The sequence below is a fragment of the Zingiber officinale genome, chromosome 7A, assembly GCF_018446385.1.
Source record: "Zingiber officinale cultivar Zhangliang chromosome 7A, Zo_v1.1, whole genome shotgun sequence".
NCBI lineage: Eukaryota > Viridiplantae > Streptophyta > Magnoliopsida > Zingiberales > Zingiberaceae > Zingiber > Zingiber officinale.
Window position 1 is genome coordinate 85,231,616 of NC_055998.1, and position 12,463 is coordinate 85,244,078.

General features: G+C 38.9%; 1 protein-coding gene across 1 annotated transcript; it reads left to right on the top strand.

Moving 5' to 3' along the window:
• The first annotated feature begins 7,387 nt into the window (after nucleotides 1-7,387).
• Nucleotides 7,388-8,701, top strand: LOC121999489 (aspartic proteinase CDR1-like). Its single transcript, XM_042554166.1, has one exon. It carries the CDS (start codon nucleotides 7,388-7,390, stop codon nucleotides 8,699-8,701), a length of 1,314 nt encoding a protein of 437 aa, XP_042410100.1.
• Nucleotides 8,702-12,463: the final 3,762 nt, after the last annotated feature.

Below are 12,463 nucleotides of genomic sequence, written 5' to 3' on the forward strand. Positions count from 1 at the left end.
AAATAAAAAGATAGATAGCATGGTTCACCTATGCTTCCCCTAAATTCCACTAAGCTATTTCTCTCTCTCTCTCTCCCCCCCCCCCCCCAACTTAAATTTTTGTTTGTCTCGGGCAAAACACTCATCATGTAACATCCAAAAATATCCACATCCCAAGTGAGTAAGAGAGTGAAATAAATGGAAGAGAGAAAAGAATGACATGATGGATGATATGGATTTTATTCAAGAAACATGTGATAACAAAAGGAATGAATACAAGCAAATGGGATAACCTTCATAAAAATCATGCAAACTTATGATAATGTGGTCTTAAACGAATTAAGAAAGTTCTAGAGTAGCATTAACCACAAGTGCATCATACATCAATAGGAATAATAGGCTTAAAAATATCCTCACTAGGTATATAAAAAATTATCATCTCAATCTACCAACATGAAATCCATCATCAAGTTGTAATCACATGCAATCCAAGAATCCAATCATGACAATAAATCATCAAACTCGACAATCAAATTTAACTGGCTTTCACAATTTCTAAGATGATAAAAAGAACACATAGGAAATTTATTATGAAAGCTGACTAGACAAATTAAAAATGAACTACCTAGCAAAAGTAAACCAAGCAAATAAAGCAACCAAAGTAAAGAAATATATACAAGCAGAAAGGAAAAGTAAAAGTGAGATGGAACCAACTCCCCTAAAATTTCGGTGGTCGGAGTCGATTCAGTTCCAGAAGTCAATCTGGAAGTGAAATGAATGTAGGTGAACTGAGGCTCTCTCCCTTCACCATCGCCTCCTTAAAAATTTTCTCTGGTGGTCGACGACAGTTTAGTTGGAATGTCCACTCCAGAAGCTTCATTATTGCATAAAGAGTTAGAGCTTTCTTCAAGTGGTAGAATGCATCCTTACATGATTTACTGCAAATAAAATATCTGTAGAAATCCTGCACACTAAAAATAAAAGGATGCATTCCCTGCACGCATGCTATGTGAGAAGGACTAGAAATATTAACACAATCAACAGAGCTTGAATCACAAGATGTATCACATCTAATACAATCAAAATGAACTACCTCCATGGTATTTTCTAAAGATTCAGAAGAAATAGCAACCTTACCATCCTGAAAGATACCTGGAGGCTCTAGTATAGTGAATGTAGCATTCTCTTGGACTAGTGAAGACTCTAGCTCTCGATCAGGTACAATAAACGAAAGTGATTCTTGAGTTTCCCCTACACTTCCATCGTCTCTAATAACAAAAGCAGGCTCCACTGGCTCAACTGGATGTAGAATAATCAAAGGAAGTGATTCTTGAGTTTCCCCTATACTTCCATCATCATCAATAACACCTACAACATCAAGGATATCTGGAACCAAAATATCATCAACAATAACATTATCAGAATCAACTATAGCATCACAATGTAAAAAGATAGAAGAGTTATGTAGAGAAGTAGAATTAAGATCAGGAAAATCACAAATTCTACAATCCATCTCCTGGGGAATTGATGTAGTAGGTTCATCTGATAGCAACTGTATCTGTGTCAATGAATGTGTTCTTGGCTGAAATTGTGTTTCTTGATGTTGTACAAGTTGTTGTGACTGCTCCCAAAAATGCTGCTCAGGCTGATGCTGAAGATATGACTGATAATGTTGGGACCAATCAGAATTCCCTTGTTGTGTGTTCCCATACCTGAATCCTGCAATGAAATTATACCTGTCCTGCTGATGGATCTAATAAGACTGAGGATCAAGCTGAAAATACTGGATCCTGGTAAGGAGTGCATTGGCAAAGGAATGAACATCCTTGGTAATTGTTGGTCTAGTCCCATATTGCTGATAATTTGTAGCCTTAATCTCGTTAAGTTCTTTAGCTTGAGCAGATGTCTTGTTAACTAGAGCCCCTCCACTAGCTGCATCAACCATACTCCTGTCCATGAGACATAATCCCTCATAGAAGTATATAATTAGTAATTGATCGCTTATCTGGTGCTGAGGGCAACTAGCAACAAGTCTTTTAAATGTCTCCCAATAATCTTGAAACGGTTCTCTTGTAAATTGTTAGATTCCACAAACACTCCTCTGAATAGTTGCAATCCTAAAAGCAAGAAAGAACCTCGCCAGAAATATTCTCTTCATTTGAAACTAGCTGGTGATAGAATCAGGTGGAAGATGTACAACCAATCCTTTGCTGAATTCGCCAGTGAGAATGGAAATGCTTTAAGTCTGACATCTTCATTTGACATGCCATGTGGATTCCATGAAGAGCACACCATATCCAATTCTTGCAGATGTCTATTGGGATCTTCACCAGAAAGTCCATGAAACTTCGGTATTAGATGAATAATTTTCCATAACTCGAAGTCGGCCTCGAAATCAGAATATCTGATGCAAAAGGAATCATCTGACAAGTCTGGTGCTCAAAAATCTTTGAGAGTCTTTTCAGTGTTGTTCTCCATATTGCATGACAAATCTGAGGTCCTGAACTAAACACACTGAAACTCTGAAAATACTGATAACACACAAAAGAGATTTCCTGGTCTAACCTAAAACACTTATGCAAATAAAATCAAAAGACACAAGAAATATACAAGATAACATACATGCATACAAGCAATGAATAATGAAGCTCTAACAACATTTTTGAATTTTTGCAACCACCAAAGAAATAGAAATAAGAGAGAATAAAGTTGAAAAAAAAAATGAAATGCAAAATATAGAAAAACTGAAATGGTGGCCTAAATGATGAAATTGACCAAAATTGGTCTTTATTCACGTTGTAACTGCTAGTATTCTCCCCTTACCCCTTTCCTTCAACCTGCAAAATTCCAGAGCAAGAGAGAGATACTAATAGTGACATTGAAAGAAAAATAAAATAACAAATCAAAAAAGCAAGAACAAGATAAAGATAAAACTATGTACAGTCTAAAAACAAATGAACACCACTAGAATCCCCCGCAACAGCGCCAAAATTTGACGTGTTCGCGACTGTCACTCGCTCACATCAAATTAATTCATTCCTAATCTACCGATCCCCTTAACCTACACTAAGTAGTATAGTAGAGGACCAGGTCGTCTCTCACATGGAAACAGTGATAGGACGTTTGCTCTCAGACGAAATAGAATAATGGGATTTTGTTTTGGAATTTCTACACCTAATGCAAATAAGGAAATCCGAACTAACCAACAAATATGAACTCACAGCGCAGTGTCACTCTACACTGTGATGTTCCCTTCTACAAAAGAAACATGCATAAAAAAATTAACCAACTATCCTATCTAACCATTAAAGATTTTCCCACACCGCATTGCGACGCTATGATACAAGAAAATCTATCAATGGAAATAACATGAAACATAACAAAGAACTCAAACATGCATAAAGAAAGCAAGAAACAAACAAAGACAATTAACTAAACAACTTTGTAGGAATTAAACCAAACCTAATTATGTATAACAGCTAAACTTGTACCACATTATCACCCTATGATACAAGATCAACAATCATACATAAATGGAATTAAACAGAATATGAAACTAAACAAAATGCAAACTATCAATCTAAAAAGCAATAACAAACATAACAACCTAATCAAGCAAGAAAATAAACTACATTAGACTTAAACAATTAACATGAAGGTAAACTAACAACTAAGTAGCATGAATCAAAACATTAACTACAATATTCAAAATGCATAAGAACAAAGATTAAACAAATTAAACATGAAAACTAACTAAGCTAATCAACCACATCCACTCCTCTGCGATCAGACACCAATTCAACTACCCTTCGTCGTCACACAAAGGGCCCAAATTTGGAACGCCAGCCCCAGTGAATAGCAACTCAACGAATGAATGCTGATCTACAGCTCCCGATGGCACAAAGTTGATAGTTTAGATGAAATAGGAAATAAATTGCAGAATCAACAAAAACTGAACAGAAATCAAAAGAGAATTTGCTCTGCCAGAATTGTATACACCACTGAGACTGAGGTTGCTGGAATTCCTACCTTCGGAACGTCGTCCACAGGAGTTCACCACAACGTCAGCCTTGGATTTGCTTTAGTAAGTTTTGCCGGAATTGAAGAATAGAGGATGGGCATGATGATGATGCGCTTCTGCCAGAGTTGGATACACCACTGAGGTGGATCTTCATTGCTTCCGGAATGTCATCCACAGGTGAAGACTCCACAATAGAAAGAATGGATCTAGAGAGGCTTCCACCGGAGAAGATGAATCGACCGACTTCCTCTGTGAAGTCTCTGCTTTCAGAACGCCGTCTGCAAGGGATCTCCACAGCGAAAAGAATGGAGACAGGAACACCTTCCTCTTGATGAAATCACTGCAGCTCACAGGAGTTGTTGGAGCTGCGTCGTCCATTGCAGATTGGAGCAGATCACGGAGGAATGGAGAAAGGATGTGGAGGGCTGGGCGGCGGTAGTGAAGATAAGAAGATGTGTCGTCGGCCGGAGAGAAGAAGAAGAAAGGAGAAAACACTGTGGGGGGAGCTTCGCGTGCCCTAGTTGCGTCGCGAGGAAGAAAATCACGAGTAACGCACTGTTTGGGAGGAAGTGAGGGAAGGAGAGGGAAGGGTAAAGAAGGGGAAGGGAAACTTGAAACCCTGTTTGGGAAGAAGTGAGCTACGGAAAGGAAAGGTAAGGAAGGGTAAGCTTTAACCTTCCTTACCCATGAAACAAAAGAATTTCTTACACCCCGATTTGGGGTGTAAGGAAGGGTATATGGAATTAAAAAAAAATTATATTCCAATTTTATCGCTGTCTTATTAATTATATTAATTCTAAAAATCATTGTTTTAGGTATTCTTTGCATCACGACGAAAAACACTTGCATCGCCCAACTGGCACCACTCAACGCTCACACTCCGTCAATGCTGACACCGACTTTGATGTCGATGTCGACACCGACAACGACTCCGACTTTGACGCAGACTCTAACTTTACGCAGCTGATGACTTCGATGCCGACGCCGACTTTGATGCCAATGCCAACTTCGACACCGACATCGAGTTCGATGTCGACGACGATGTCGATGCCGACTTTAACAAATGAGTTACAATTATTTGAATGCGTAAGTCTTAACCAACGAATGTATGCAAGATGCACTGGGTTTTTGAATGCTTAAGTCTTTAATAAAAGTGAGGGTAATTTTGTAACTTTATATATTTAACCTTCATTACCCTCACTTTTCTCCCAAACAAGGTAACACATGTTACGTTAATGAAGCTTCCCTCCCTCCCAAACAAGGCGGGTCGCCCCACGGCGGACTTGGGTTGATAAAATTCCAACCCAACCCGCTTAAATTGTTTGGCAGGGCGGGTCAACCCGACGGGCCCAGCCTAAATCAACGGCTCTAATCAATAGTGTTAAGTTCCGCTTGCGATTCAAATCTAAACCATTACGAACAGATAAGTTAAATTTGGAATCAATAATGTTAAGTTCCATCTGTGATTCCTAATTCAACTTCTAAAGAACACAATAGGTTATTTAAAGAAAGGTTCGACACTTGTACAAAAATTTTTGTACAGTGGAACCAGTACGTTTTCCTAGGTTTAACCAACAATAGCAAGGTGCGAAGGCGCATTCTAAGGCTGCTGGAGGTGCCTTGAACGCTGCATGGAGGGTTCCCTCCATAGATCTTGGAGGCGCCTTCGGGTGGATAAGCAGTGAACATTGTGGAGCTGATCAACGTGGATGACTCAGGGCTGGAGGCGCCTCCTATGGAGGATGGAGGCATGGTTCAAGCAGAAGCTAATATACACTTGATTTCAGCAACCTTTCTACTGCGCACTGCTCAAATGACGATCCGACAAAACTGTAACTTGACTCCGACAATCGGAAGCCTTCAACTCTTATTTCTTACTTATCGGTATATTGTTATTTATGGCATTTAAAGTGTACTTTGATTTGTAAATATTTTGAAACTATAGTGATTGCCCATCGAAAGCACCCTTACATGCGGGCCTTGGAGTAGAAGTCGCCACAGGCTCCAAATCAAGTAAAATCTTGATATTTGTGTATTGATCTTTATTTTCCGCTGCGATTACTCAATTATCTTAAAAACGAAAGTGAAAACCACAAGTGTTATTCACCCCCCCCTCTCTAGCGCTTTACAATCCTACATAAAAAAAAAAATTACTTGCAAAATAGATTTAGCACAAATGCATAAATTAATTTATGAATTAGATCTTATTTTACCAAGATTAGGATTTAGTCTTGGTCTTAACTTAGATTTCTAAAATGGATCTAAGTTAACCTGTGCTTACAATCCCATTGGACTTGTTCTCACTAGATCTCTCTCTTCTAGTTATTTCCCGTCACTTACCATTTGCATACTTACTTGAGGTCTGACCCACCATGTCTTCCTACTAGATGCCCCCGTCATGTTGTACACCACCGTTATGTCTTTGCCCATCTCTCTCTTTTATTTTTATTTTCGTCTTCTTCCTCATTTCCTTCTTCACTTTCTCTTCTCTAATAGCAATAACCTGCAGCTTTTACCTCTCCTCTTCTCAAGCACAAGAGTTTTCTTTTCTTCTCCTTTCTCTTCTCTAGAAAGTAAGAAACGTAACATCAGCTGCTACCCTCTTCTAGCAACATGTGCAACCCTTGTATCTTCTACCTCTTCTCATGTTTTTTAGGATTTTGTTTGGCACCATAAGAATAGCCCTATTTTGTCTTGATTTGCTCTCTTTAATCATTACCGGGCTCACCGAAGCTGGTTGAGGTAGGTAACAAAGAAGGTAAAACTCTCCTCTTTAATTTGCTTCTTCTTCCTTATCTTCTCTCGTCTGTTATCACAAAAACAATGGTCTTTCTCTTTAATTCATATTGATCTATATAGGAGCATCGTTGTCGATGCTGGAGGTTGGTCGGTAGACATCCAGTAAGTATCAGGCCAATCCACATTATCGGAGAAAGTTCCATTATTGGTAGTGAAAAAAATAACGTGGAGACACACTCATTCTAAATGCATCCAATACGATTAAAATAATATAACTAAACTTGGAATGGGAGCAAAGTTCCTTCTAAATAAATATAAATTAGTCAGGAGGAGTAAAAGGAAACTTACACCTATGGATCCTTTCAGAATCAATTAATTATATAATAACAATTAAAGATAGATTTTTGCCATTTCAAGCTTGATTTGGACCATTAATCGAATTGATGAGATGCCTAGGTTCCATTAATTAATTTCCAATTCCTCTCAAAATTTAAATGTGTTTCCAAATCTCACTTCCTTCCAAATTTTATTCAATTAATCTTATCATTAATTCCCGTTAATTAAACTTCTTTATTCTCCTGTTGAATCTCTCTATAAATTATATTCACTCACCAGTTGAAAAAGTATATATCTTCATTAATTATCGCAATGGCGGCCATCGTTACCTTCTTCCGCCTCCTCTTACTGATCTCCTTCGTGCCGGCTCTTGTCCCACAGGACACTGTCTTTGACATTGAGTTGGTCCACCGCGACTCCCCCAAGTCGCCACTGTACAACAGCTCGATGACACCCTTTGATCGCCTACAGGCCGCCACTGTTCGCTCGGTCAACCGAGCTAGCTACTTGGACAAGCGCATCACCATGAAGACCTCCGCTGACATGGAGATCGGCTTGCGCTATAATGAAGGGGAATTCTTGATGCTGATTAGCATGGGCATGCCAAACTCGCAATCTGTGTGGGGCATCATCGACACCGGCAGCGAACTAAACTGGGTTAACTGTGATGGCTGCCAATGCTCCAATAGGAACACCACCCTATTCAATCCTAATGCATCCCTCTCCTACAAGAAGTTATCTTGCTTTTCCGATGAGTGCAAGAGCTTGAGCATGGGTCATTGCACTGATGATGCGATGTGCCAGTACCATGCCGCCTATGGCGATGGTTCCAACGTCGACGGAATTTTATCCTCAGAAACCTTGCATTTAGCCTCATTAGATCCGTTCCAATTATTCTTAATTCCAAATATGACATTCGGTTGCAACTTCCGGTCTATGAACAATGGAATTGCCAACCTCGGCGGCATCATTGGATTGCGCCCCAAGCCTCCATCTCTGATCCACCAGCTTGCCCCTAAGTACATTAGCAAGTACTTCTCCTACTGCCTGGACATGCTCGATGAGGGATTCAGTAGTAGGCTCTTCTTGGGACGCGGCAAACCGACGGTCGCCGGAAATAGGATCGTCACGCCGCTCAAGACGCAAGACAACTTCTACGCCGTGCAACTTAACGCCATCTCAATCCCGGATGAGTTTAACATCTTCCTTACTACGAGGTCCAAGTTGAGCGCCGGAAACATCATCTTCGACTCTGGCACCGTCATGACCATGCTGGACACTGTAGTGGTGGACCAATTGGTGAGGGAATTGACGGATTACGTTAACTTGCAGATTGTGAAGATTGACTCATTCAAATTGTGCTTCACGGTGTTCTCGACAGAGGCAGAGGAGAGGCTGCCGGGGTTGTGGTTCTCGTTTGATGGGACATTGGGGAACTTCAGGGTGAGCCCTGAAAACTTGTTTAGGTGGTATAGACGGAATGTGAAATGCATGGTGATAATGGGAAGGGATGGTATACAGATCTTTGGGAATATTATGCAGCAAGATATTTTGGTTGGACATGATCTAGAAAAAATGGAATTGACTATTATAGAGAAAAAATGTATCGACTTATCTAAACCCTAATAAGCGTGTATTATGTAATATGAAGTGCTAAGTTGAGCATTCATATTTATATTTATGGTCATAAGTCATGGAATTTCATTGAAAGGAAATGTGCATTTATTTTTTTTTTCAATGATTTAACTAGACAATTTAATTGATTAGGACTAGTTTGATTTAATATAATTTTCTTTATCTCTTTGAAATGATACAAATTAACATTACATGTTATTTCTAAATACCAGGAGGTGTTTGGAATTTTATATTAAGTTCATTCGAGTTCCATATCCAACTATTGAGAGTGTTAGCGAAGGTTAATAATGACTCGCGTGCTTTCATTTTGATTGTTGATAGTGTACTCGTCTATAAGATGTTAATACACATTAAAAAATAAATGAATTTTACTTGATGGGGTATTTCCTCATAATAAAAAATTCTCTCTATTTCATTGATCCAATATCAACAAAATCATTTGTTAGTAACATATCAGAAAATACGGACAAATTGACCGATCTGAAAAGTCAAGCCTCTAAGACTCTGCCTCTATAAGACTCCTTTCTATCACGACATTCTAATATGTAGTGTTATAAAATTATTTAACAAAAATAATATAATATAAGGGATAATTTAAAGGAAATATATTTATATGAATTAAAATAATTAGTGAAAATTTTCTATATTTTATATGATTTTTTGAATATTTCATTGAGATAAATTTGGGTTTATATCCTATTTGAAATCTGAATTAATTGATTCAGTTAAATTAAGTTTAAATTCCTAAACTTAAGTTTCCTTTTATCCCTCCGCGTCTCTTCCCTCACCCCAGGTGTTCGCGGTGTCATTCCATCGCACGTCTAACCTGGTATCGGTCGCTGCTCATGTACAGCGGATGCTGGTGTCATGCTCCTCCTTCCTCTTCTCCCCTATCGCCACCACTGGCTGTCGTGTCTGAGCAGCTGTGTTCTGCTTTTGCTGGCCGCCACCAAAAATCTCCAACGGCGACCTCGACCAAACCATCATGTCCCGTGGCCACCTTCTTTTTGCCACTATGCCCTCAACACCATGTTTTCATAGTCGTTGTCGTAGCCGCCGGCGATCTTACAACTGCCCTTCCTTCTCAGCCGTGAAAATAATCCCTCATGGATGCATCACCAGCAAGGTAAAAATCTAATTGTTGATTTTCGTTAATTAAATGATTTTTTTATTATAGTGTCGATTGACTAAGATTAATTACAGTAGTAATTAAATTGATAATTATTTATTTTTTTAGTATCCAAGCCTTCAGTTTAATTAATCTAAGTGACCAGTCCGGTCTCACAAAAGTTCTCCATTAGTCATCTGGGTAACTCAGAGAATTGCTCATGAAGACCCATCTTGATAGCCAACATTCTCGGATGCGCTTGCAATTACTTAATTGATTTGATGTAATTAATGAAATTGATTAATTAAAGTTGTGATTGTCCATTTAATAGATTAATCAATTAATTAATAATGCTGGTAGGAGATTAATCTGACTTAGGATATTCGTTATTAATGAATTTAAGTAATTAATTAATTAAATTTTGATTTGTTGGCTACTTAAATGATTAATTAGTAACAATTAATGGTTTCTCATTTATTAGATTTAATAATTACAACAATAACCAAGTCTTTTCACACTACGTGGAGTCGACTATATGAATTTCCTTACCATATATGTTGTTTCATCATCATCGAAGGAGGTGTCGGTGTCTGATTTGTCCTTCTTTGCTTTTAAAACAATATTATTTGATTTCTCTATTTCCTAAAAATCTATACAGCGAGACTTGTGAAGTTCAAAGGTTGAAATTAAGTTTTCAAGAGTACATACCTCGAGGTCTTTAAAGATGTAGTAAGCATCTACTAAGGCTGACCACTCTTGAGTTCTTGAAAAAGAGTTAAGTGCGTACCTTAAGGAGTCATGATTTGTTACCTTTTCTCCAAGGTTGTTGAGCTGGGTGATCAGGTCTTTGATCCTTGCCTGGAGTTGGGCTACCTTCTCTCCCTTGTCCATTCGGAGGTTCGTCAGTTGGCTTCGGAGGATATCCCACTTTGTCAGTTTAGCTTCCGAAGTACCTTCCTGGAGCTCCAGGCATTTCTCCCAGAGATCTTTGGCAGAGTTGTAGCTTCCGATCAGGTTGACCTCCTGGGGCCGAAGAACGCTAAGTAGATGAAACTCTGCTTTTCCATTAGCCACAAAGTCGGCTTGCTCCTTCTTCATCTATGTGTACTCTTTTTTCTCGCCTCCGTGTTGATCTGTAGGAGCTACAAAATCACATTTTATAATTAAAAGAATTTTAAAGTCATTTAAAAAAAAAAAACCTCCATGCAATTCTTCCACATTGCGAAGTCTCCCTCAAATTTCGGCGGATAGATGCTAGATTTGGCCATTTCTTTTGCTTCAGATGGTGGTTAGTCCTTCTAAAGTGTGTCTGGCTCTAATACCACTTGTTAGGATCCGTGCGGTCAACAAGAAGGGGTGAATTACCCTTCAAAAAGAAAACGAAACGTTTCTCGATCTTTTGAAATATTAAAGCACTTCTATAAAAAAGAATTGATAAACTAAAAAAGAAAGAACCTACCGATTTTACTTGGTTACATCCGGGAAGGTTGTTAATCCAAGACTTTGAAGCACTAATCAAATTCTCCTTTCATCGTAGGTGGAGAAGCCTCTTACAAGCGTTGAAAGCACACAAAGTAGTAGAACAATTAAAGAAACTTGTGTATAAGTGATTTTCAACTACTAGGATCAGGGCTATATTTATAGCCCTGTTCGGGGCGCCTAGAAGGGTTCCAAACGCCTAGACATGGATAGAATTTTATCTGCGTCACACCGGATCATGACAGCGCGTGTTTCGATAAGTTTCCTGGTTCGGGTGCTCCGAAGGGTTCCAGGCACCCAAACCACTTTCGCACTGGGGCACCTCGTCAAGGCGCCCCTGCTGGACCAAACTGGTATGGGTGTCCGGACTCCAATTAGCCTGAAGTTGACTTTTCATTTGAGTCTTCCGCTCCAGTTCCGCTCACTTGGGTGATTTTGATCATCTGGAATAGAGCTCACCCAAACTCATTTTCCGGCCTTATCGAGCAGTCTTCCATCTTAGCTTCTCGTCCCTCAGAAACGTTGTCAGCCTTCTTCTTATCCGCCAGCGTACTCTTCTGCAACACCTCATCCCTCAGACGCACCGAATCCATCGGCTCTCTCCTGTGCCATCCTTCTCGCTAGCTGCGTCTTTCGCTCGACCTCTTGTGCTCATAAATTCCTGCACACTTAAACATAGGGCATCAAAACACAACAGGACCTAACTCTAATTCGGCTGACCACATCAAAACTACCTCGGTGTACTAACATAACTCACTAACTACAATTCCAAAATCATATATATATATATATATATATATATATATATATAGCCCACTTAAATTGCCATGATGTAAAGCAAGAGTAACCAAAAACATACCAAACCAAATTTTGAAATCATACATATAGCCTACTAAATTACCATGATGTGAAGCAAGAGTAAACACAAGCACACCAAGCTAATTCTAAAACTTACAAATTATAGGAGCTAACATGGTATCATCTTCTAATAAACAAAAGAGCATAGGAATCTATAAAACCTGAAACCTAGAAGTTATAGGATCTAATATGTATCGTCTTCTAAGAACAAAAGAGCTTAAGAATCTATAAAATCCGAAACTTACAAATTTATAGGAGCTAACATGGCATCATCTTCTTAAAACACAATAGAGCATAAGCATCTATAA